The 26,091-nt window shown below is 41.0% G+C and overlaps 1 protein-coding gene and 2 long non-coding RNA genes across 3 annotated transcripts; 2 read left to right on the forward strand and 1 right to left on the reverse strand.

Moving 5' to 3' along the window:
• Positions 1-226: 226 nt before the first annotated feature.
• Positions 227-635, reverse strand: LOC124274793. The gene is made up of 2 exons (XR_006898032.1): positions 519-635; positions 227-417 (listed from the first exon to the last, which is right to left on the reverse strand). It is a non-coding gene; the product is annotated as an uncharacterized LOC124274793 (long non-coding RNA).
• Positions 636-1,169: 534 nt separating this feature from the next.
• On the forward strand, positions 1,170-2,282 carry LOC124274794. Its single transcript, XR_006898033.1, has 2 exons — positions 1,170-1,341; positions 1,681-2,282. It is a non-coding gene; the product is annotated as an uncharacterized LOC124274794 (long non-coding RNA).
• Positions 2,283-6,616: 4,334 nt separating this feature from the next.
• Positions 6,617-13,890, forward strand: LOC124274789. Its single transcript, XM_046710167.1, has 6 exons — positions 6,617-6,686; positions 6,947-7,066; positions 8,300-8,530; positions 8,782-8,958; positions 13,300-13,437; positions 13,703-13,890. Exons 1-6 carry the CDS (start codon positions 6,632-6,634, stop codon positions 13,873-13,875), a joined length of 894 nt encoding a protein of 297 aa, XP_046566123.1. The 5' UTR covers positions 6,617-6,631; the 3' UTR covers positions 13,876-13,890.
• Positions 13,891-26,091: the final 12,201 nt, after the last annotated feature.

Below are 26,091 nucleotides of genomic sequence, written 5' to 3' on the forward strand. Positions count from 1 at the left end.
AATAACAACGAACGAATGTGGGGTTTTGTTAAACGACAAGTGAAATACAGAAGCATTATATTTTTGGGATATATTTATATATTGACACACACTGGCAAATCCGCCTACATGGTTTCGAATGCTCTGGCTATTCACCAATCAGACTTCAACAAATTTATCTTAAGGGAAATAATAAGCAATATATGATCGGCGCGATTACCGTTCTGTCGTCATGTCATGATTGCTGTTCTGTCATTATGTCACGATTACTGTTCTGTTATCATGTCACGATTACTGTTCTGTCGTCATGTCATGATTACTGTTCTGTCATTATGTCACAATTACTGTTCTGTCATGATGTCACGATTACTGTACTGTCGTCATGTCACGATTACTGTTCTGTCATCATGTCATGATTACTGTTCTGTCATCATGTCACTATAAATGTTCTGTCATCATGTCTCGATTACTGTTTTGTCATCATGTTACTATAAATGTTCTGTCATCATGTCACTAATACTGTTCCGTCGTCGTGTCACTATTACTGTTCTGTCATCATGTCATGATTACCGTACCAGGTTTCTGTTGTCATGATGGTTTTCAAGAACAAACGGCGCCATGTATGTCCACCTCCACGCATGTAAAGGTGAAGCGGATCCTTCATACACATCGTCGCACTATCCTCACAGTTACACCTCTGTTGCTAGGGTGATGTCAGGAACTTGTGTCGACGATACGAAGCAGTGTCTTGCGGAGGAGTTGTAACGGATTAGCAGACCCTATGGTGCTGGTATCTGGTGTGGTTGTGCACTTGATATCATCGTAATAAGTGCAATAGCGCAATGGTGGGATCACTTTCTGATTCAGTAGTTCAATATGTCCTATAGAGGGGCGTTGACATTCCTGACATTGAACTGACGTACAACGTTACACTGCGAGGCACTGAATTCCAATTCTCTGTGACTCGCCATCTGCCATTTTTTTGTATGTGTAACCTGGTGCCATCCAACCAAACCTACCGAATGGGGTTGTCTGAACACGTTCGAACACATGTATTAGACTACAGTACATTACCTTTTGTAGATTTTCTCTGTAATGTTTCTCTTTGAATGATTAGCTGCTGTTCAAACCTTTGCTTATAGCCTGAAGGTATAAGTTTGATCTCTGCATGGATACATTATGTGAGACCAAGTCTTGGTGTTCCTCGATGTTACATAAGGGTTGAAAACTGTACCAAGCCATGTTACTGTTAGTATGGTCACTGAAATAAAACATATAATTATACATAACAGTGTATGACCTTTAAGTAGATATTATTTGAAACATTTCTCCCTGAATACTTCTAGTGGTTTGACCGCCTCGGTGGTGTAGTGGTTAGAGCGTCTGCACGGAGAGCGGAAGGTCGCAGGTTCGATCCAAAAGACGTTAAAATATGGTACTTGTTGGTCCCTGCCTGGCGCTCGGCATTAATGGGTATAACAAGGACTGGTCGGCTCGGAGTCAGTATAATGTGTCTGAGTGGGGTATTCATGCTTCACTGCGGCATTGTATCTCAGTGGGCTAGCACTATAAAACCAGCTTCAGTCTGGGCTAGTACAAGCAGCCGCACATACACACGCATGCATGTCGTCATATTAGCGAAATATTCTCCAGCGCGACGTTAAACCCAATTTCACATCACCTCACCTCTGGTGGTTGAAGCTGTCACCCTGAAGATGTTAGTCTGATTTCCAGCATGGAGAGAAGTCAGTTCCTGGTCTCCTTCTCGATATGAAATTTTGTTTAAAAAATTGCATAAAGCCATGAACCCATAACAATGTTCCAACACCTAAATATCCATAAATCGTGTTAAAATTATATATACGAGAAAACCAATAACAAGCTCTTACAGTTTCCAAACGTTCAAATATGCATAATCATTATACATGTGCGTACTTGTAAGATACCTCCGAGAGGTGCTATATTAGAACAAAACCGTAACAAGGTCACATGCACTACGTTACATCATGATACATCACGATACATACATATCTGTACTGTCACTTGTTGTATTACGCTTTCCTGATCCTTGGCATCTTATCATAAAATCACACACACGTATTTGTAAGTGCGCCTTTTTGTTTTTGTAATATAAATCCATTTACCCACTCAACACGCTGTTTTTGCCATGGTATGTCTGGTGGTCACTGACCATGATCACAATCAGCGTAGTATAGATGTTGGATCCATATAATCATTTAATGTATCATTATCATTGTATCTCTCATGAATCTATTATTTGAAATAAATGTAATTTGACAGTGGTTATGCATTGTGTATGTTTCAGTTTCAGTTATGTTATATTTACAGCTAGTAGGTCGTCTGTGGTGTTAGGGATGTTGGCAGTAAAGTAAACACTTTAACATAGCCGTACATGCTCCTGAAAGGTGCACATATTCTGTAATGTCTTGAACTGGACAACAATTACAAGTTACATATATTAGATATCTTCATACATGGAGCGGTGGGGTAGCCTAGTGGTTAAAGCTTCTGCTCGCCAACGCTGAAGACCCGGATTCGATTCCCACATATAGGGTGTGAAACCCATTTCTGGTGAAGCCCGCAGTGATATTGCTGGAATATTGCTAAAAGTGGCGTAACACCAGTAGCACAATAGTGCTATTAGTTTTAAACTTTCCACGCTAGGTTTAATTCTAATTGTGATATTCTAGTTGTTTTACTGTCCTTCGTCGACAGGTTTTTATGATATACATATATTCCACTTCAAGATCAAATGTGTTCTCGTCACGATATGGCTCAAATATTGCCGATGTGACGTTAAATAATAACTCACTGACTCACGTTAACATATCTGTATCTACCAGAATACATACGTGCACAGAAATAATAATCTGAATCAAATTGCACCTTGTCATTTACACATAAACTAATGTGTACAACGAATAAGACAACTTAGTGTCAAAGATTGTGTCTTTATTCTGTTACTTGACACCTCACATCCGTTCAATTACACGAACTCGATCACTTTTCTCTCAAAGTTCCTCTTTGTTATACGGTCTCGGAGTAAATAAATGTCACAATACGACAGCGAAGGTAGGTGGTTGGGTTTCAAGCGGAAGATCTGTACATTGCTTTAACCACGTTGACGTAGAACGTACTAATAAAAATACATGACGGTAGTTATGCAATCCCGGCATCAGGTGTTTCCTATCAAGCCATGTTATCTGATGTAAACATTAAAATCTACAAGTCTTTCGTTTTCCCGCGCTTTTAACACATCGACGTGGAACTTACGAATGCAAACACGGTGCAGTAGCAAAGCGAACGTCACAATGAATCAGATAATAATATACTGTAAGCCATAAAAAATGCAATTGATATTTGTTGTCCTGAAACTCACAAAAGCACAAGGAATTGTGGAACTCAATCATTTTGAGAAAATGCCACACTTGACACAAGACGCAAGGAATCAGGTTATCGGTATGGTCAGCCAAGGTGCTTCAGATGTGATGATTGCTGGGCACATTAATGTGCATCCATCCACTGTAAGTAAACTCAGACAACGTTTTCGGGCTACCGGAAGTGTTGCTGATCGTCCGTGACCTGGTGCACCACCTGTGATAACACTTTCGAAATCGGTTCCAAAAAGCTGATAATGAGGCAAGGAGGACAATTGGGAGAAGTCAACGTCATTTCAGCGCCCAAAAGGTGAAAGGACGTCTTGCTGCCTTCAACATCCGGTGTCGTCACCCGTACCGTGGTCCAACCTTATTGCATCGCGACAGACTTGCCAGACAGCGATGGGCAGCAAACGGGGCCAATCTTGGCAACAGGACACAGCCAGATGTCATTTTGTCAGATGAATCCAGGTTTAACTTGATGGACGTCCACAGATTTATCGACGTAAAGGAGAAAGACTTGCGCCAAACTGTGTCCTTGAACATGATAATTTTGGAGTGGGTGGTGTCATGATCAGACCACAGACCATCAGAAGCTGTAGACCATCCAACAGCTGTTCCTGAGAAATGTGTGTCTTTCAATGCCCGAAAGACTGCGAGCATGTTTTGCAGCGGACGGTGGCACACACAATATTGACTGCAAGCGACCCCCTCCTTTCTTTGATGTCGTTGTTGCGTCACTGATGTTCTTGTTGACTGGACATTTTCCGTTGAAATTATTCACAGATGTTCACTTAAAACATATCTGCCAGTTAGGTTTATATATGTTGAAATTGGTGTGAGTAAAGAAGAATGAATGTCAAATTGCGTTTTAAATGTAAAGTAATAATAATATGGATTCTCCACACCAAAGAGCGCTCGAGGCGCTGACACACAATCTGATTTTTATTACCCTGGATAACCCAAGCTGCCCATGAGGCGCTAGATTATTAGTCAAATGACATATCCCACCGGGTACCCATATTTTCTGCTTGGTGAAGACCACATTTATCATATGTACTTTTGTTGTGGGGCAGGACTAAAGTCCTAGAAAATCTCAGGAGTCAAGCGTCCAAACACGGTCACCCATCCAAGTACTCTCCGCGTCAAACGTTGCTTAACTTCAGCTGATTTGTGACCTGAGCTCTGTGCACAGGACCATATGCCACTACCTCTACCACCAGTCGTTTGCTATCGGGTCATGTTATCTAATGTAAACAAAATGCATACAGCATTTTACTACATGATACATGATATAAGCGAATTAGTCACCATATTTAGATTAAGTCTGCGATGTAAAGAAGAGTTCAGGTTTACCACCCTGATGATGACGATCTGTGGTCAGCGGCTGCAGAGAGGGTATAGGAAGGAAAGTGTGCGTGCGTGCGTGCGCAAACTCATTGTTATGAAAATGAGTTTGATGAGGCACATATATGACAAATCGCATACTGTGAGAGTCACTAGACAATCTCAAACCCATGAGAATATCACAGCATGTGTATTTGGGCATAACCATGATCTCAAGTTCAAAATAAATATATGTTGTGTTCAAAAGAGCACACCTACGTCATTGTCACCTCAAAGATAACATTAAACTGTGTACAAGGTATCCCGCAAACCAGGACGTAATGTCAACTTGAACGAACTGGTAAAAGATTCCTATGCTACCTGGTGAGGAAGACGTGTGACCTCGTCCCTACAACTTTGTTCCTGGTTGTGTGTCGCTGTATTATTCCTGCCTGGACACGGGTGAGTATCCGTGATTTCTTACGTTACATTTGCAGTATATTCTTGATGTTGGAAGTATCCGTTTCATGATAATCATATAGGATATATACAGTTATTTATGAAGGAAGATGTACGACGGTGCTACAATCGCTCAGCTTAAACTATTTATAGAGCGCCCGGCGTTTTGGGTACTGTATGTTAAGAAAGCGACTGTGACATATTGATCCGAGGGTATTTCTGGGTGTATTGCAAGACGAATTGTCCTGATATGGGGAGGTATTTGTGGCTACCTGTGTCGTTCATGGTTTTATAATATATGCCTCTACCTTTCTCGTAATGTACATGGACACATGTGTACACATTTAGTTGCTCATTGCTTTGAACGTATGAACAGATTAGTGTGTCGATAGCTAATGATAGTATCCCGTCTAAAATGGTGCATTGTTATCAGATTCATTGGAGGCAAAAAATCACTTGTGTGTACTACTCAAAACATCAACATCAAATCCTATTAACTCTTTTCGATCAACCTAACATAACGGGTATGATCGGGTGTCCATGTTGGCGGACCTTGATACTGTTTCCTCGTGAGCCAGTGCAATTAGTGCATAGTCCAAGATAGATACTGTTTGCATTTCGAATGTAATTAAAACATGAACGTGTTTTGTGTTTCATTTTGTACCCACGTCAATGAATTCTGTGTTCAAGTAGACGTAACACCAGGAATCATTTGTTGATCCCGGGGGTCAAAGATACTGCACACCCAAGACACTACCACCTTAGCTGACAAGGAATAGGTGACAAACCCTCCTCGGATTCATGATCAGCATGACTTAGACAGGAACAGTAAAATACTACATATCAAATATCTAAATCGTTCTGATACAAAGGCAAATGTAGGAAAGGTGCAAACATAACACGTGTCCAGAACCAACTGATAATAGCAAAGACGAAAGTCAAAGAGGCGTCCATAACAAACACAACGATAGCAAAGATGCAAGTGAAACTGTTCAGATTCTATGTATATTTGTATATTGCGCTTAATATTCATATTTGTGTTGTCAAAAGTTCTGGCATGTGTTTAGCGTGTGCTGAAATAAGACTTGTATACTTGTAAAGATTTGTATACTTCTGCACGTCCCACATACTATTTGTCTATTATTTTTATGTCAAGTCAGCAGAAATTTATCATAGAATACCTGCATGAGCAGTGATATTTTGTTGTGACATTGTTTCGGTGAAATCGAGAAACAAAGTATATAGTATCAAGTGGCTTGGTAAGCAGCACACGATCAGCCCACAGGATCTTATCGCAAGTGCACATTCAACAGCATAGTTTTACTCAAATAATACTACATGTTTGATTACACAGATTGCCCCAGTTTAAGTTGTGAGCAGAAAAGTGTTCCGAATGACCATGTACGTAAAGCCAGTCGTTGTATGTTCATTGCAGGTGCCATCCCCCCAGGGAACAAACCTAAGACACAATGGCGTGGTTTTTGATGGGGTTATTATGTTTCTCCATCACTGGGACTCTCACTGGTAGGACGTGTTATAGGGGTTGTCCACATATTACTATTAGTATATAAAGTCTGCATCTGGTACTATAATCTATCTGACACTTAATGTTAAACATGATAAGCTTGGACATGATATCAAGTAGGATCATAGTGGTCATAATGTCAGCAGCGGAAAGATCAAACATTTCGAGTTTTTGATGCATTATCTTTTGGGCTTTTCATCTGTATAAGTAGATGTTCCTGTATTGTGAAGAACAAGACATCCTTTCATTATCTGGTCAGATGCCGAGTGTCACTGTAACACCACTACTACCTGTGCCGTGTTCCCATCTACTCCCTGTAGCCAGGTCAGTGTTCCAGACAGATGTCAGGAAGGATGGTTCGGTTCCTACTGCCAGAGACGTGAGTATGGGGAAGACGGATAGATGTAGCATGAATAGACTGACTGCGTTTACTTGTACGCCACTTTTTAGCAATATTCCAGTAATATCACGGCGGGGGACACCAGAAATGGGCTTCACGCATTGTGCCCATGCGGGGAATCGAACGCGGGTCTTCGGTGTGACGATCCAACGCTTTAACCACTAGGCTACCCCACCGCCCCCAGCATGAATAGAAGTCATCCATATTTGTGATTAAGATATGTATTAAGTGAGTATTAATTATTTGTATCTGGTTTATCAATGCCCAAATTCAATTATAGTAGACATCTATCTCCTCGGTGTATCAGTAGTGTTTCCCATATTATTTTCTGCTTTAAAACATGGATCAAAGTCCTTTTCAAATACTAACAAACATCGCGATGTATCCATTATAACCCTCAGACAGACACGAAACATTGGAACGTAAACACAATGCCGATCGAACTTAGTCAATATGACCCAGCAGGTTGAAACTGAATGTTTTACAGTTCCGTGTAACATTGGCTTGTTGCTGCCTTATCTAAATGAGCACAGATGAATTGTTTCCACATGTCGACAGTAAAACAGTTGACCAAGTATCACAGTTTACACAAATTCCAAATAAATACAATTTATCAAACATTTTGAATTTTTATTTCGCATTCTATTATGTGTATACTATCTAGTCGGAAGAGATATGGCCAGTCAAATATTTTTCATATATTTGAATGTTAAACCCTCCGATTTCTTACAGCTGATGATCTATATGATATTGTTAATGTTGTTTGACGGTTATTTTCTCAATCCCATGAAGTATTTAACTCTTTGAAGAAGGCTACTGAAAGAACAACGAGAATATTTAAACAGTTGTTGAAACCTGAATTTAAATTGATGTTTCCTGTTTGTGATTGTGCCCAATATGGCGGGAGATATACATGCATTACGCGATGAGGTCCGTATGACGATGTATGCTCCATATTATTATCAGTTGTTGCAAAGAAAAATATCATGTCATATTCAGTGGTGTCTGTATTTTAGTTTGAAATGCCATTTGATATCTGTAACCCTTATTCCACGTTTGATAATTATGTGAGATTTCTAAAGCCCAGTGTTGATAAGTCAAATGCATACTACGAAATAATAAACATTAACTGTTTCTCACAATGAATTTACTGCCATTATTTCCACAATTGTCGTATGTGTGTGATCATATATATGGTTTCACTTTCTGCAGAAAATATTGCCTTAGGAAGAACTGCCACACAGAACAGTACATACAATGAGTGGACACAACGTTTCGAGGCCTGGTACGCCGTGGATGGCAGAACTACCAACCTCTTCAACAGTAAACCACCGACATGTTCACATACATTAAAATCAGGGGGTGTCCAAACATGGACTGTGAACCTGAACAACTCATACACAGACAAGATACAACACGTCAAGCTTTATCTACGTCAGGACTGTAAGAATGAATATCACAATACAATGTAGTACGGTTTTCATTAAAGAAAACATCCTGCATAGTGGCACAGAAAATCCTTAACAAAATAATATGAATCGTTGGCGTGTATGTCGTGTACTGCTAAATAACAGGTACGTACTAAATATTAGTATAGGGACGTCGGGGTCATCAGCCACGATCATCAATATCTCAGTAACTTTGTTATAAAATATTTGATATTTGAAATCACATTTTTCCACTTTGAAATGCAGACCCGGAGAGAAACAGGGGCATGGAGATATATGTTGGTGGACAGTTCTGCTTCCAGTTGTCAACGAACACCAATCCGCCTGCTATTGCTGACGTCAGATGTCATCAAGCACTGACAGGAAACAACCTTACCATACAGACAAATGACTTTCTCGCTCTTTGCGAGGTGCAGATATTTGGTAGGTTAACATACTATAAACGTGTGAGCGACAGATTGTGATTTTAACGTTGATTTGACCATCTTTATATCAAGAGATGACTGCCTTTAGGGGGAATTGCACAGGAAAAACTACGGAATTTTAGAATGATTTAATATCAGTGTTTGAAAATCATGTTTCTGACATTATAAATAGAGAGCTCAATAGTTTGTTTATATGATGTTTAACGCCTCATTCCAGCTGTATTGCAGCGGTCTGTGAATAATCGAAATTGAGCCGGACAATCCAGAAATGAACACAACGAGCAACGATATGCACAAATTGTATGTTATACCATTAGGAGACAGACTTTAGCCCTCTTAGATGATAACGTAATTGGTGTCATATGCTTTTGATTTGCCTGCTGTATTCTAGTCATTTTGATTGGTTGAGTTCCATCCGGGATTCGAACCCACACCCTCAGAGTGAGGCACCTAATCACCGCCTAACTCTCCTCAGGTGAATCTGTACTTTACTAAGAAAGACAGACAGAAAAGTTTATTCAGTAAAAGGCCACAGGCCCATCATACAGTCATTTGCATATAATATAGATAGTTAAGTGCACATGCTGTGTAAGAGGAACATTTCTAATGCACTTAAGTACATGATACAGAAAAATACTGAAATCTCTTATGATACAATCATTATGTGTTTTCATAATGTTAATAAAATTGGTATTTGGATCAAAATCAGTCAAATATTTCTGAATATATCTAAACCTTAAATCAGAAAATCGTTCACACTTAAGGAGTACATGAAATTCTTCTTCAATAACATTTTTGTCATCCAATTTAAAAAATAAACATAATCTCTCATTGTAATTAACTTTTTTCTATCTTCCAGTTTCAACAGCTAAGTTAAAATTACCACATCTAAATTTAGAGATTGCAGGTCTTAAATTGGGAGTAATATATTAGAATTTTGAATTGAAGTGGATCATTTTAAGATTACCCGAAAGTCTCTGCTTAAACAAGGATATGAAATAATCAACATTGCCAACATCCTGATTGATCCATGCATAGCCAACACAACACTTAAATAAAATATTTTTGACTCAAGTTGCCAAAGTAGTGCGGCCAACATCATCTAAGGACTTGAACATAATATAACAATGTTTTGGCGGTCTATTATAAGGCATATACAGTAGGTGACACCGGTATTTAATTACTTTGGTCATATAAGCTACTTGTAGAGGAAGTCTGCCACAATCGCCAAGTGACATGTTATTAGAGGTAGATTTACCAACTTTCAAAAAATATTTACAAAATTTTACCTGAACAGACTAAATGATGCTACAATAGTTAGTACCCCAAATCTCAGACCCATAACACAAAATAGGTGAAACCGTACAGGCACAAATCTTAAACAAGTCTTTACAATTTACTCTTCCAATCTTTTTTAAAACCATTTACAGAAAATATTGACTTGTTAGCTTGAAATACCAGACAGCTTTGTGCTTTACTCCATATAAGCTTTGGTGTAAATACAAGTCCTCGATATTTATAGAAGGATACAGTTTCAATAGGATTACCATTATAGAACCACTTTTCATATTCCCGTAATGGCCCACCATTACTAAAAACAACAACTTTTGTTTTACTAAGATTAATTGACATTCCAGTTTGTTTACAAAAAAACAGTGCATTTATCTTCTGTTGTAACTGATTACATGTATCAGAAAGCGCAGAAACATCATCGGCAAACATACGTGAACACAAATTGTTAAAATCAGATGAAACATTAACACCTATACCACCTTCCTGTTCCATTAAGGAAAACAACTTATTGATAAATATGATAAACAGCTGTGGGCGTAACACACAAACCTGACGGGTACCAATATTACATGTAAAACACTTACATAAACCCTTTGAGGTTCTAACACATGCAGATAAACTGCTGCACATTGATGATATTATATTCTAAAATTTACCAGAAATACCAACTTCAGCTAAAGATTGCAAGAGAACATCATGTCTTATTGTGTCAAAAGCCTTTGAGAAATCAATAAAAAGGCAATAAAATCTTTCTCGCTTTTTACCAGAATATTGTTGGGCTAAAGCCTGAAGAGAGAAAATGTGGAGTACCCTGCTCTGAAGCCTGCCTGGGACTCATTAATAATTTCATGTGCATCGCACCATGCTTTTAAACGCTTATTCAAAATATAGGAAAACGTTTTACAAACAGAATCAATATGAGGTATACCCCTATACTTATTTGGGCTACTTTTACACCTAGATTTGAACAGAGGGCATATAATACTCTTGCCCCAGCCACATGGAAAATTACCACTATCAAATATCTGATTAAACAATACTGTAAGAAAAGGTACAATGGAGGCACTTGATGCTTTAGGAAAATGAAAATGTGAAACAATACTTCCTGCTCAGTAATAGCAGCATTAAGTATTGACACATCAGTAGCATTTTTGCAACATGTGGTGAAACAATAGGTAAAACATCAGGCTGGTCAATATAAAGTAATGATAGAAAGTGATCAAACCACTGATTACATGAGATAGATGAAGGAAGACTGTCACACATTCTGTGTTGTTTCAATAATTTACTAAGAAAGAGTATTCCCAAACATAATATGTTACATTTGACAACTTCCTCAATGACATTGTGTTTTTACTTCTGTATTGGTCCAATGCAAAAGATATCCAAGGTGAAATTTATCGTGTGAAGAAGTCTGAAAAATATGAGAAAGATGAACGAAAAGGTTAGAACTGTAAACGCAGGATTGATTGACCTTGTGTATAGTCCTGCACCAAAATGAAAGTACCAAATATCTATAAGTACGCTGACATACGTATGACATCACTACCCGTAAGCGACTTTCATAATTAGGCGGGTTCACCGACACGTGTACGCGGGATACTAGTAAGGAGATATTCGTTGATTCATGGAACGCATTTGCAAACATGTGACATATAAATGATAAGAAACTTTCTGACATCTGTGTGTTGTAATTTTTGTTGTAACCAAAGGCAAAAGTCAGAAATTAGTGAAAGTACCGTTACCTTTAAGAGTCAGTCATGGCGTGCGTATGATAACTTGTGTTGAATGTACCAGTTCTCTGAAATACATTTATTCATATTTGCCTAATTCTTGCTACCATACTCTTACCATAAATATTACAACAATATTAAGTCAATGTACGGTATGATTTGGCAAATGGATCGCTCATTGTATCAGAAAGTAATACTAAAGTAAAATCTGAACTTTGTGTTGCTTTCATATCCAACAAGTATTGTTTACGAGCGCGCCGTTTGTTTTCATTTGGTATTGGTGTCACAGACTATTTTCATTTAGTTGTAAGAGGAATTCATGCGTTGGGGCATTTATCGAAGTTCGAATTATACGTGATACAATAGGCACAACACAGCCAAAAAGCATGCATTTTATAATCCCTTGCAATATGGCTTAACATTCAGTTCAGCGTTTCTGCTTGCATATTTTATCAGTGATTGTATAAACAAAGTTATCTGAGAACACATTTGATATTTAGATGTAAATTATATTCATCGTCAAATATCGCTGAAGGTGTATTTTGACATAATTGTGATATGCATATCATCTTTTACAATGTCACGAATTGTGGGACATCTGGATTTCCGAAAAAAATCATTGACGTGACTTCAATTGCCCTTTTTGATTCATCGATTTTACGACTTAGTTAATTTGTCAAATTTAGTATACTGGCAAGTTCTCCTATCTCTAGGCAGTGCCAACCTTTCAGATTCGATGTTGGAAGGACAATCGACTCGAGATGAATGATGCACAGTTTGCTCACACTGTGTACAAATTCGAACGGTACCACTTTTCTGTACAATGTCTATTTTTGTGAAATCATCATCACACTGCGACAAAGCCAGCTGACGTCCAGGCACCATGAGGGTTAAGACAGTACTGATAGGCAGGCTATCTATATACAATAACCACACAGCCGTATCTGTGAAACAAGTCTCTCGAGGGATAGTGACGTTAAATTGCACATGACTTAAACCACTGTGTGTTTATTATAGTAATAAGATTCGCATAAAGCTGGAAGGTCTTAGTGTAAATGAAAATTATAGTCAGGATGGTCAGAAGTATGCCATCGTGATAAAACAGTCGATATAAAAGATATGCTTTATTAATGTCAGATTGCCTTCCCGTTTTCACCTTATTGCCATGTGTTTTTTTATAGTTTTGAGGGAATGGAATCTTTTTCAAATATCATTAATTACGAAATATGACTTTCTTATGTGATTCTGGTGGGGGTCAGTAGTTTTCCATGTTTATTATGTAATTATGTTGTTCCTATCATCTTCGTTTTCAGTTTGTAGTGACGGCTGGTTTGGTGAAGACTGTGACAAACAGTGTCATTGTTCACCAAAGACAGAAATATGCGACAAGATCACTGGGCAGTGTCAGAGAGGATGTGCACCTGGATATATGAAACCAGACTGCCAAACAGGTACAGGTTCTGTGCTATTCAGACACAATCAAACACAACAGGATTGTTTTGAAGTTATGTACATTGATATATATGAAGTTGGATGACTGTGAAGCATAATGTCTCGCTTGTTTTTCCAGATATGCACCACTCCAATATGGATCTTGGTATTAAATATTGGCATTACCTTCCGCTGATGAACCTTCTATTTGAAAATACCTGATATTAAAACTACATCAGATTATTTGAAACATATCATTTCAAAGTTGTTCTACATCACCTACAGCGTGCCCAAACGGTTACTATGGAAACTGCATCCCCAAGTGTGGAAACTGCCTCAACGCTGCCTATTGTGACAAGGCTACAGGCATCTGTCCTGGAAGTTGTGAAGCAGGGTGGCTAACAGACACCTGTCTTCAACGTGAGTACATGTTGCTTCCTCAAATTGCAAATGTGTAGTTTTATGCATATTCCCAGAATTCTAGCACAGACACGAGCAAACCTTTCATACATTAAACAGAAATAATTTCAAAAAGCAGTACCGACATTGTAATGCAATTATGAATCACTATAAATATTGATGATCCCGGTTTTTTTATGAAAGGTTGAATGTACCTCTGTCCTGCATAAACAATGGCACCCGTTACAAACACATGCAAACACAATACAATCAAAATGGGGACTTCAATGCTACTGATGCTTCATCTTTGGAATTGTCCTTCTTATGACACTATCATAAAACATTTTAAGCTGCATCGATACCCCTAACGATGTATCCTGCAAAGAATAGCTTTTGAGCAAGAGTTGATGGAATCTTTTTTGCAATTTCGTAGAATGAGAATGTTCGACTATAACGTAAATGTTATCATGAGATCAAAGCATGAGCTGCTAGAATATTGGTCATCATGCAAATCATACGAGTGTAATAACGTCAAACGTACGACATAACAACGCTGCAGACATAAGCAGCAAACGGAAGAGGGTTGATTAGAAGTTGTTTAAATTGAATAGAAAGACTTCGTATTATTGTCTCAATTCTGTAACAGATATGTACGGCGTTTCCAATACGTATCTTGATGAGCAGGACATTTTCATTCTTGGGCTATATTAAATATTGCCATTATTTTACTGTGATTGCAAACAAGCTAGGAAGGCACGGAAGAAAGCCGAGCACTATTTCCGTTGTCATCCTATGGTCCACAATTTAAACAAATTTAGAATTTTAAACGCCAAAGCACGGCGTACTTTTAAACAAAATAAACGCCAATCTTGGCGAAATTATGTCTCAACCATCAATTCGCGCACGCCGATATCAAAGGTGTGGAACATGATTCAGAAAATAAAAGGTAAGGGCTCTAAATCAAGCATTAGGCATCTAAAAAGTGGAGATGAATTATTAACTGATAAATCTGACATAGCAAATAAACTTGGAGAAACTTTGGCCAAACATTCTTCCTCATCTAACTATGTACCTGAATTCCAGAAATATCAAAGACAGCAGGAAAAGAAATCTATTAATTTCAATTCAGACAATGGGGAAGACTACAACGAAACCTTTTCGATACATGAGCTTCATACTGCTCTTGACCAAGCTCACGATACTGCTTCAGGAGCTGATGGTATACATTATCAACTCCTGAAACACTTACCTAAATCATGTTTAGCGACGCTCTTATCTATTTTGATGACATTTGGACATCTGGACAATTTCCTTCATCATCATGGTGATGCTATCATTGTGCCCATCCCTAAACCTGGACGTGATCATACTGATCCTTCCAATTATAGGCCAATTTCACTAACTAGTTGTGTTTGCAAGACCATGGAACGCATGATAAATAATCGACTTGTTTGGTACCTGGAAACCAATAACTTAATAACAGATATACAATGTGGTTTCCGTAAAACCGTAGTACCATCGATCATTTACTGCGTTTAGAATCTTTGTAAAAATGCCATAATTCATAAACAACATGCAGTGTCAATCTTTTTGATTTAGAAAAGCATATGACACTACATGGAAACATGGTATTTTAAGAGATTTACACGATTTTGGATTGAGAGGCCGTTTGCCTCAATTTATATCCAGCCTTTTTAGCTGACAGGCAATTTCAAGTCCGAGTGGGTTCTACCCTGTCTGACCATTATAATCAGGATCAGGGTGTCCCACAAGGCAGTATTTTGTCTGTCACACTTTTTAGCATCAAAATTAACAGTTTATCCAAGGTTTTAAACGATTCAATTGATGGATCACTTTTTGTGGATGATTTTAATATTTCTTGTCGTGGTAAGAATATGCATACTATTGAACGGCAACTGCAGTTGTGTTTAAATAAAATACATAAATGGTGTCTTGAAAACGGTTTTAAATTTTCCAAAACTAATTGTCTACACTTTTGTAGAAAATATAAGCCGCATAAAGACCCGGAACTATCTCTAAATGGCACTCCTATCAAAGTTGTGAAGGAGGCCAAGTTCTTGGGTATTATTTTTGACTCACACTTAACGTTTCTACCACATATTAAAACACTTAAAACGAAATGCCTGAAGGCACTCGATTTGTTAAAAACTACGCTCCTTCACTTATACCAAGCATTGGTACGATCTAAACTTGATTATGGTTCCATCGTATATGGCGGAGCCTGCAAAAGCAACCTTAAATTACTTGATTCTGTTCACCACCAAGGTCTAAGACTTTGTCTTGGATCATTTAGAACCTCTCCAGTTGATAGTCTCTATGCTGAGGCAGATGAGCCTTCGCTTTTCCAACGCCGTATTAAATTATCCTTACAATATATTACTAAACTATATTCAAACAAATCTAATCCTGCATTTAATTGTGTCTTCAATCCTCTTTATGAGGATTTGTATAACAAAAAGCCTTCTCTTGTTCCGCCTCTTGGGCACAGAATTAAACCATTCCTTTCTGCTGCTGGCATAGAGCTGGAGAATATATCTCCTTCTCGTCTTCTTTCTTCTCCTCCTTGGCAATTGGTGAGGCCAGAAGTTGACTTAACATTAACCACATTTAAAAAATCCGAAACTAATGATTTACAATGTAAACAAGAATTTAGTCAATTAAGAAACAAATATAATACCTATAAATCCTTATATACAGATGGATCCAAGGATGGTGGCGCAGTTGTCATGTGCCACTGTCATTGGGTCCAAACAATATCTTTCAGACTACCCAATGACAGCTCAATTTTCACAGCAGAAGCCAAACGCCATCTTAACAGCTCTTAAATATATAATTGACACCCCAAACATAAACAATATATAATATTTTCTGACTCTTTCTTGCTCTTCAGGCAATTAAAATCTCTCTTGCAAACATCCACTTTTATTGAAATAATCGAATTATATAATGATCTTGCTACTGGCCAATGCGACATCGTCTTTTTGTTGGTTACCCAGCCACGTTGGCATTTCTGGGAACACAATGGCTGATCTTGCTGCCAAGACAGCCCTCAACAAATATGTAACACCACTTCTTATTCCATATTCTGATTACAAAGCCTGCTATTAGATCTTATATTCGTGATCTGATGCAGAAGAAGTAGGACACCCAAGTAGGTATCAATAAATTACATGCAATTAAAACCTATATCGGTTGCACCTACTTGGGTTGCCAGTCCAGATTTGAAGAGGTCATCATATGACGATGTCGCATTGGCCATACGCGTTATACTCACGAGTACCTATTAAAAGGTGAAGATCCTCCGTTTTGTATCCCTTGTGATGAATGAATTACGGTCAAGCATATCTTGCTTGACTGTGTTGAATACTCCATCATAAGGGATAAATATTTCAGTGTAAAAACACTGAAGGATCTTTTACTAATGTAAATCCTCATTTAATTATTGTTATTTTTTTTAAAAAATTGAATTGATGAATTCTGATTGACATGTTTTGTAAATAGCTAAATATTTTAATGATTGGAAGTTTAGATTAGTAACATAGATTGTTAGTGGCTGTATCCCTCAAGGGGGTTGAAGTAGTGTAAAATTATTGTCCTCCTGAGAGGGTACGTAAGTCCCAAAACTTTCAAAGTAGAATTTTCACATACCAAGTTTTTAATCGTAGAATTTTTGTTCATTTAGATTTCGGCTAAATTATCCTACAATCACCAGCGGCTGAAGGGATGATATAAATCCAACTAGGGTCCATGCAGGTAGCAAAGGTACTGTAAGTCCCCATGGTCCCTAGTATGGTGACCTACCTTCAGTTGTTGGTGATCTATAGCCTATTTTTATATTGTGTTGTCCCCTATGGTTAAAATGTTTTAGACTCTATTACTAGTTTTACATTTATATATCTGTGATGTTCTAGTTGTTTTACTGCCCTTCGTCGACAGGTTTTATAATATACATATATTTCATTCCAATATCAAATGTTCTCGTCACGATATGGCTGAAATATTGCCGATGTGACGTTAAATATTAACTCACTCACTCACTCACTTGAAAGGTAACAATTTTATCTGATTTAAAACAGAATCAGTAGGAAGCTATAGACTGTACCTAAAAGGCATTGATACTAAAGTAAAATTGATGTAATTAGTGATTTTATGTAGATGAAACACTAATTTATCTGAACAATACTTCTAGAGATTACTAATAATATAAAACCATACAAAACTTAGTTTCCGAGGTTTCCTTGGGCGATTCTTCAGTCGGAAGCTTCAGGCTTTGTCATCGTTGTTATAGGTCCTTAAAACACAAAGCAACAAGAACAAACATTAAACAAACATCCATGCAATAATCATAATAAAATTTATTTGAGAATATGGAATAAATCAACACTGGTTGTAGACACAATCATAGTTCCATTTCAATATTCATTTTCTAAAGAGTCAATGTATGCTTTGTTGTATTTGCTTTAAATTGAGAACAGAATCTCGATACCATTTTTCTGAATTTGAAATCACTGAAAACACAGGTGAAACATGCTTCTATAAAATGCTACTTTGAAATACAGAAATTACGTTCAGATAGAGATATACACCTATTTTCTAATCATAATCTACAGATGACAATCACGTTCAAGATATCACATTCAAATATCATTCCTTTATAATCTATTTCTGTAACTCTTTTCATAATTTATTCTCAGCTTAACTAACATGTTTACATAAAATATTCGAAGAAAGCATATTTATCAACTTTGTTTTTGTAGTTAGAAAATCATGCATAATCAAATACTATGTCATTCTTAACAAACAAAAACACCGTGTTATACGTACCTACAATGTATCCACGTAATCACCACCGGTAAAAGTGGGGCCCGACAGACGACATCGCTTGTCCCTGGTTTCCATAGATTCTTTGTGGACACATCAACTCTTCTTAGGGCAACACGCCATTTCTGTCGCATGTTAGGATGTGAGGGGTATTTGTGACTGTGGACCTAATCACCGATACCAGCCATTTTCAAAGCTGACTTCCGGTTTCCCCGTCATATCCTCTAGTAAACTCGCGCCACCTAGCGAGAAAATTTGGGCGGTGTTCCCCATTGTTAGTTATTCTCTGATTCCACTTGGTTACAAAGCTCTGATAACATCATACATCCGTGATCTGATGCAGAAGAAGTGGGACATCCAAGTAGGTTACAGCAAATAAAAGCCTATATTGGTTACACCTACATGGGTTGTCCGTCCAGCTTTGAGGAGGTGATTATGCGACGATGTCGCATTGACCATACGCGGTGTACACACGAATACTTATTGAAAGGTGAGGATCCTCCGTTTTGCATCCCTTGTGATAAAGAAATCACGGTCAAGCAGTATGAATGGTATTTTATAACTGGTAGTATAAATTAGCAACTGCGATTGTTAGTGGCTGTATCCTCAAAGGGGGTCAAAGTAATTTCGTGTCTCCCTGAAAGGGTACATACGTTGCCAAACATTCAAAGCCAATTTAGGTCTACCAAGCTTTATAATACTTCTTAATTTTAATTATGGCTCATTTTTCCTACTATCGCCAGCAGCTGAAGGGAATAGTGTAAATCCAGTTAGGGTCCATGCAGGTATCAAAACCACTGTAAGTCCCCATGGTCCCTAGCATGGTGATCAGTTGTTGGCGACCAATGTTCATAATGTATTGTCTTCGTAAATAAAAAGTTTTAGATTTCCATGCTAGTTTTTAGACAACATCTGTGATAGTCCAGTTATTTTACAGTCCTTCGATGACTAATTATTTAACAATTTGTAATTATTGTATATGCAAAACATTTCTCGTCACTAACTGGCTGAATTATTGCCGAGATGATATTAAATTTTAACCAACTCATTCACAAACTCACTCATACATAAATGTCAGTATGCCAACATTAAGGAATTGTATGACATTCAATCAGCTACATTCACTCAGGACTAACCAAGTCTGCATATTAGATGTAAATAAGCTGTCTGAATTATTCAGGTTCCACAGAATTGGCGTTACACGGCACTGAGTTTCATACTTTTATTATTACTTGCCATATAAAATTGATGATAATGTACGAAAACGACAGCATAATCTAATTTGGTTTTACAGATACTACACATGCAACATAATCAGGCAGGCTCCCCCCCCTTCTGCATTTGAACAAAGTGATGTAGCTATTGATGATGAGTGAGTGAGTGAGGTAATATTTAACGTCACATCGGCAATATTTCAGCCATATCGTGACGAGAACATTTGACATTAAAATTGAATATATATATTGATATTATAAAAACCTGCCGACGAAGGACAGTAAAACAACTAGAATATCACAGATATACATGTAAAACTAGTAACTAAATCTAAAACATTGTAACTTTAGGGGACAACACAATATAAAAATAGGCTATAGATCGCCAACAACTGACTATTGCTGATGATGACGATGATGGTGATGCCACTGGGTAGTAACACATTCCAGGTCTGTTGTGTTTGTGATGGGGCATGTGGCTGGCCTGTTGTGTTGGTGATGGGGTGTGTGGCTGGCCTGTTGTGTTGGTGATGCGGTGTGTGGCTGGCCTTTTGTTTTGGTGATGGGATGCGTGGCTGGTGTGTTTTGTTGGTGATGAGATAAATAGCTGTCCTGTTGTGTTGGTGATGGGGTATGTGGCTGTCCTGTTGTGTTGGCGATGGGGTATGTGGCTGTCCTGTTGTGTTGGTGATGGGGTATGTGGCTGGTCTGTTGTGTTGGTGATGGGGTATGTGGCTGGCCTGTTGTGTTGGTGATGGGGTATGTGGCTGGTCTGTTGTGTTAGTGATGGGGTATGTGGCTGTCCTGTTGTGTTGGTGATGGGGTATGTGACTGGTCCTGTTGTGTTGGTGATGGGGTATGTGGCTTGGTGTTGTTGGTGATGGTGTATGTGGCTGGTGTTGTGGTAGTGATGGCTATGAGGCTAGCCTGTTGTGTTGGTGATGGGGTATGTGGCTGTCCTGTTGTGTTGTGATGGGGTATGATGTCCTGGTGTTGTGATGGGGTATGTGGCCTGTTGTGTTGGTGATGGGGTATGTGGCTGTCCTGTTGTGTTAGTGATGGGGTATGTGGCTGGTCTGTTGTGTTGGTGATGGGGGTATGTGGCTGATGTGATGGTGTATGTATTGTGTTGGTGATGGGGTATGTGGCTGGTCCTGTTGTGTTGGTGATGGGGTATGTGGCTGTCCTGTTGTGTTGGTGATGGGGTATGTGGCTGGTCTGTTGTGTTGGTGATGGGGTATGTGGCTGGTCTGTTGTGTTGGTGATGGGGTATGTGGCTGGTCTGTTGTGTTGGTGATGGGGTATGTGGCTGGTCTGTTGTGTTGGTGATGGGGTATGTGGCTGGTCTGTTGTGTTGGTGATGGGGTATGTGGCTGGTCTGTTGTGTTGGTGATGATGGGTATGTGGCTGGTCTGTTGTGTTGGTGATGGGGTATGTGGCTGGTCTGTTGTGTTGGTGATGGGGTATGTGGCTGGTCCTGTTGTGTTGGTGATGGGGTATGTGGCTGTCCTGTTGTGTTGGTGATGGGGTATGTGGCTGGTCTGTTGTGTTGGTGATGGGGTATGTGGCTGGTCTGTTGTGTTGGTGATGTGGTATGTGGCTGGTCTGTTTGTGTTGGTGATGGGGTATGTGACTGGTCTGTTGTGTGTTGGTGATGGGGTATGTGGCTGTCCTGTTGTGTTGGTGATGGGGTATGTGGCTGTCCTGTTGTGTTGGTGATGATGGGTATGTGGCTGGCCTGTTGTGTTGGTGATGGGGTATGTGGCTGGTCTGTTGTGTTGGTGATGGGGTATGTGGCTGGTCTGTTGTGTTGGTGATGGGGTATGTGGCTGGTCTGTTGTGTTGGTGATGGGGTATGTGGCTGTCCTGTTGTGTTGGTGATGGGGTATGTGGCTGTCCTGTTGTGTTGGTGATGGGGTATGTGGCTGTCTGTTGTGTTGGTGATGGGGTATGTGGCTGGTCTGTTGTGTTGGTGATGGGGTATGTGGCTGTCCTGTTGTGTTGGTGATGGGGTATGTGGCTGGTCCTGTTGTGTTGGTGATGGGGTATGTGGCTGGTCTGTTGTGTTGGTGATGGGGTATGTGGCTGGTCTGTTGTGTTGATGATGGTGTATTGTCCTGGTGTTGGTGATGGGGTATGTGGCTGTGTTAGTGATGGGGGTATGTGGCTGGTCTGTTGTGTTGGTGATGGGGTATGTGGCTGGTCTGTTGTGTTGGTGATGGGGTATGTGGCTGGTCTGTTGTGTTGGTGATGGGGTATGTGGCTGGTCTGTTGTGTTGGTGATGGGGTATGTGGCTGGCCTGTTGTGTTGGTGATGGGGTATGTGGCTGGTCTGTTGTGTTGGTGATGGGGTATGTGGCTGGTCTGTTGTGTTGGTGATGGGTATGTGGCTGGTCTGTTTGTGTTAGTGATGGGGTATGTGGCTGGTCTGTCCTGTTGTGTTGGTGATGGGGTATGTGGCTGTCCTGTTGTGTTGGTGATGGGGTATGTGGCTGGTCTGTTGTGTTGGTGATGGGGTATGTGGCTGGTCTGTTGTGTTGGTGATGGGGTATGTGGCTGGTCTGTTGTGTTGGTGATGGGGTATGTGGCTGGCCTGTTGTGTTGGTGATGGGGTATGTGGCTGTCCTGTTGTGTTGGTGATGGGGTATGTTGCTGGTTTGTTGTGTTGGTGATGGGGTATGCGGCTGGTCTGTTGTGTTGGTGATGGGGTATGTGGCTGGCCTGTTGTGTTGGTGATGGGGTATGTGGCTGGTCTGTTGTGTTTAGTGATGGGGTATGTGGCTGGTCTGTTGTGTTGGTGATGGGGTATGTGGCTGTCCTGTTGTGTTAGTGATGGGGTCCTGTTGTGTGGTGATGGGGTATGTGGCTGTCCTGTTGTGTTGGTGATGGGGTATGTGGCTGGTCTGTTGTGTTGGTGATGGGGTATGTGGCTGGTCTGTTGTGTTGGTGATGGGGTATGTGGCTGTCCTGTTGTGTTGGTGATGGGGTATGTGGCTGTCCTGTTGTGTTGGTGATGGGGTATGTGGCTGTCCTGTTGTGTTAGTGATGGGGTATGTGGCTGGTCCTGTTGTGTTGGTGATGGGGTATGTGGCTGGTCTGTTGTGTTGGTGATGGGGTATGTGGCTGGTCTGTTGTGTTAGTGATGGGGTATGTGGCTGGTCTGTTGTGTTGGTGATGGGGTATGTGGGCTGGTCTGTTGTGTTGGTGATGGGGTATGTGGCTGTCCTGTTGTGTTGGTGATGGGGTATGTGGCTGGTCTGTTGTGTTGGTGATGGGGTATGTGGCTGGTCTGTTTGTGTTGGTGATGGGGTATGTGGCTGGTCTGTTGTGTTAGTGATGGGGTATGTGTCTGTCCTGTTGTGTTGGTGATGGGGTATGTGGCTGGTCTGTTGTGTTGGTGATGGGGTATGTGGCTGGTCTGTTGTGTTGGTGATGGGGTATGTGGCTGGTCTGTTGTGTTGGTGATGGGGTATGTGGCTGGTCTGTTGTGTTGGTGATGGGGTATGTGGCTGGTCTGTTGTGTTAGTGATGGGGTATGTGGCTGTCCTGTTGTGTTGGTGATGGGGGTATGTGGCTGGTCTGTTGTGTTGGTGATGGGTTTGTTGTGGTGATGGGCTATGTGGCTGGTCTGTTGTGTTGGTGATGGGGTATGTGGCTGTTCTGTTGTGTTGGTGATGGGGTATGTGGCTCTCCTGTTGTGTTGGTGATGGGGTATGTGGCTGGTCTGTTGTGTTGGTGATGGGGTATGTGGCTGGTCTGTTGTGTTGGTGATGGGGTATGTGGCTGGTCTGTTGTGTTAGTGATGGGGTATGTGACTGGTCTGTTGTGTTAGTGATGGGTATGTGGCTGTCCTATGTGTTAGTGATGGGGGTATGTGCTGGTCTGTTGTGTTGGTGATGGGGTATGTGGCTGGTCTGTTGTGTTGGTGATGGGGTATGTGGCTGTCTGTTGTGTTGGTGATGGGGCATGTGACTGGTCTGTTGTGTTGGTGATGGGGTATGTGGCTGGTCTGTTGTGTTGTGATGGGTATGTGGCTGTCCTGTTGTGTTGGTGATGGGGTATGTGGCTGTCCTGTTGTGTTGGTGATGGGGTATGTGGCTGTCCTGTTGTGTTGGTGATGGGGTATGTGGTCCTGTTGTGTTCTGTTGTGTATGGTGATGTTGTGTTATGTGATGGGGGCATGGTCTGGTCTGTTGTGTTGGTGATGGGGTATGTGGCTGGTCTGTTGTGTTGGTGATGGGGTATGTGGCTGGTCTGTTGTGTTAGTGATGGGGTATGTGGCTGTCCTGTTGTGTTAGTGATGGGGGGTATGTGGCTGGTCTGTTGTGTTGGTGATGGGGTATGTGGCTGGTCTGTTGTGTTGGTGATGGGGTATGTGGCTGGTCTGTTGTGTTGGTGATGGGGTATGTGGCTGGTCTGTTGTGTTGGTGATGGGGTATGTGGCTGGTCTGTTGTGTTGGTGATGGGGTATGTGGCTGGTCTGTTCCTGTTGTGTGATGGTGATGTGATGGGTCTGTTGTGTTGGTGATGGGGTATGTGGTCTGTTGTGTTGGTGATGGGGTATGTGGCTGGTCTGTTGTGTTGGTGATGGGGTATGTGGCTGGTCCTGTTGTGTTGGTGATGGGGTATGTGGCTGGTCTGTTGTGTTGGTGATGGGGTATGTGGCTGGTCTGTTGTGTTGGTGATGGGGTATGTGGCTGGTCTGTTGTGTTGGTGATGGGGTATGTGGCTGGTCTGTTGTGTTGGTGATGGGGTATGTGGCTGGTCTGTTGTGTTGGTGATGGGGTATGTGGCTGTCCTGTTGTGTTGGTGATGGGGTATGTGGCTGGTCTGTTGTGTTGGTGATGGGGTATGTGGCTGGTCTGTTGTGTTAGTGATGGGGTATGTGGCTGTCCTGTTGTGTTGGTGATGGGGTATGTGGCTGTCCTGTTGTGTTGGTGATGGGGTATGTGGCTGTCCTGTTGTGTTGGTGATGGGGTATGTGGCTGGTCCTGTTGTGTTGGTGATGGGTATGTATGTGGCTGGTCTGTTGTGTTGGTGATGGGGTATGTGGCTGGTCTGTTGTGTTGGTGATGGGGTATGTGGCTGGTCTGTTGTGTTGGTGATGGGGTATGTGGCTGGTCTGTTGTGTTAGTGATGGGGTATGTGGCTGGTCTGTTGTGTTGGTGATGGGGTATGTGGCTGGTCTGTTGTGTTGGTGATGGGGTATGTGGCTGGTCTGTTGTGTTGGTGATGGGGTATGTGGCTGTCCTGTTGTGTTGGTGATGGGGTATGTGGCTAGTCTGTTGTGTTGGTGATGGGGTATGTGGCTGGTCTGTTGTGTTGGTGATGGGGTATGTGGCTGGTCTGTTGTGTTAGTGATGGGGTATGTGACTGGCCTGTTGTGTTGGTGATGGGGTATGTGGCTGGTCCTGTTGTGTTGGTGATGGGGTATGTGGCTGTCCTGTTGTGTTGGTGATGGGGTATGTGGCTGGTCTGTTGTGTTGGTGATGGGGTATGTGGCTTGTCTGTTGTGTTGGTGATGGGGTATGTGGCTGGTCTGTTGTGTTGGTGATGGGGTATGTGGCTGGTCTGTTGTGTTGGTGATGGGGTATGTGGCTGGTCCTGTTGTGTTGGTGATGGGGTATGTGGCTGGTCTGTTGTGTTGGTGATGTTGGGGTATGTGGCTGGTCTGTTGTGTTGGTGATGGGGTATGTGGCTGGTCTATTGTGTGTTGGTGATGGGGTATGTGGCTGGTCTGTTGTGTTGGTGATGGGGTATGTGGCTGTCCTGTTGTGTTGGTGATGGGGCATGTGGCTGGCCTGTTGTGTTGGTGATGGGGTATGTGGCTGGTCTGTTGTGTTGGTGATGGGGTATGTGGCTGGTCTGTTGTGTTAGTGATGGGGTATGTGGCTGGCCTGTTGTGTTGGTGATGGGGTATGTGGCTGGCCTGTTGTGTTGGTGATGGGGTATGTGGCTGGTCTGTTGTGTTGGTGATGGGGTATGTGGCTGTCCTGTTGTGTTGGTGATGGGGTATGTGGCTGGCCTGTTGTGTTGGTGATGGGGTATGTGGCTGGTCTGTTGTGTTGGTGATGGGGTATGTGGCTGGTCTGTTGTGTTTAGTGATGGGGTATGTGGCTGGTCTGTTGTGTTGGTGATGGGGTATGTGGCTGTCCTGTTGTGTGTTAGTGATGGGGTATGTGGCTGGTCTGTTGTGTTTGGTGATGGGGTATGTGGCTG

Source organism: Haliotis rubra, unplaced genomic scaffold (genome assembly GCF_003918875.1).
Source record: "Haliotis rubra isolate DU_JTF1 unplaced genomic scaffold, ASM391887v1 Scf1941, whole genome shotgun sequence".
NCBI classification, from domain to species: Eukaryota; Metazoa; Mollusca; class Gastropoda; order Lepetellida; family Haliotidae; genus Haliotis; species Haliotis rubra.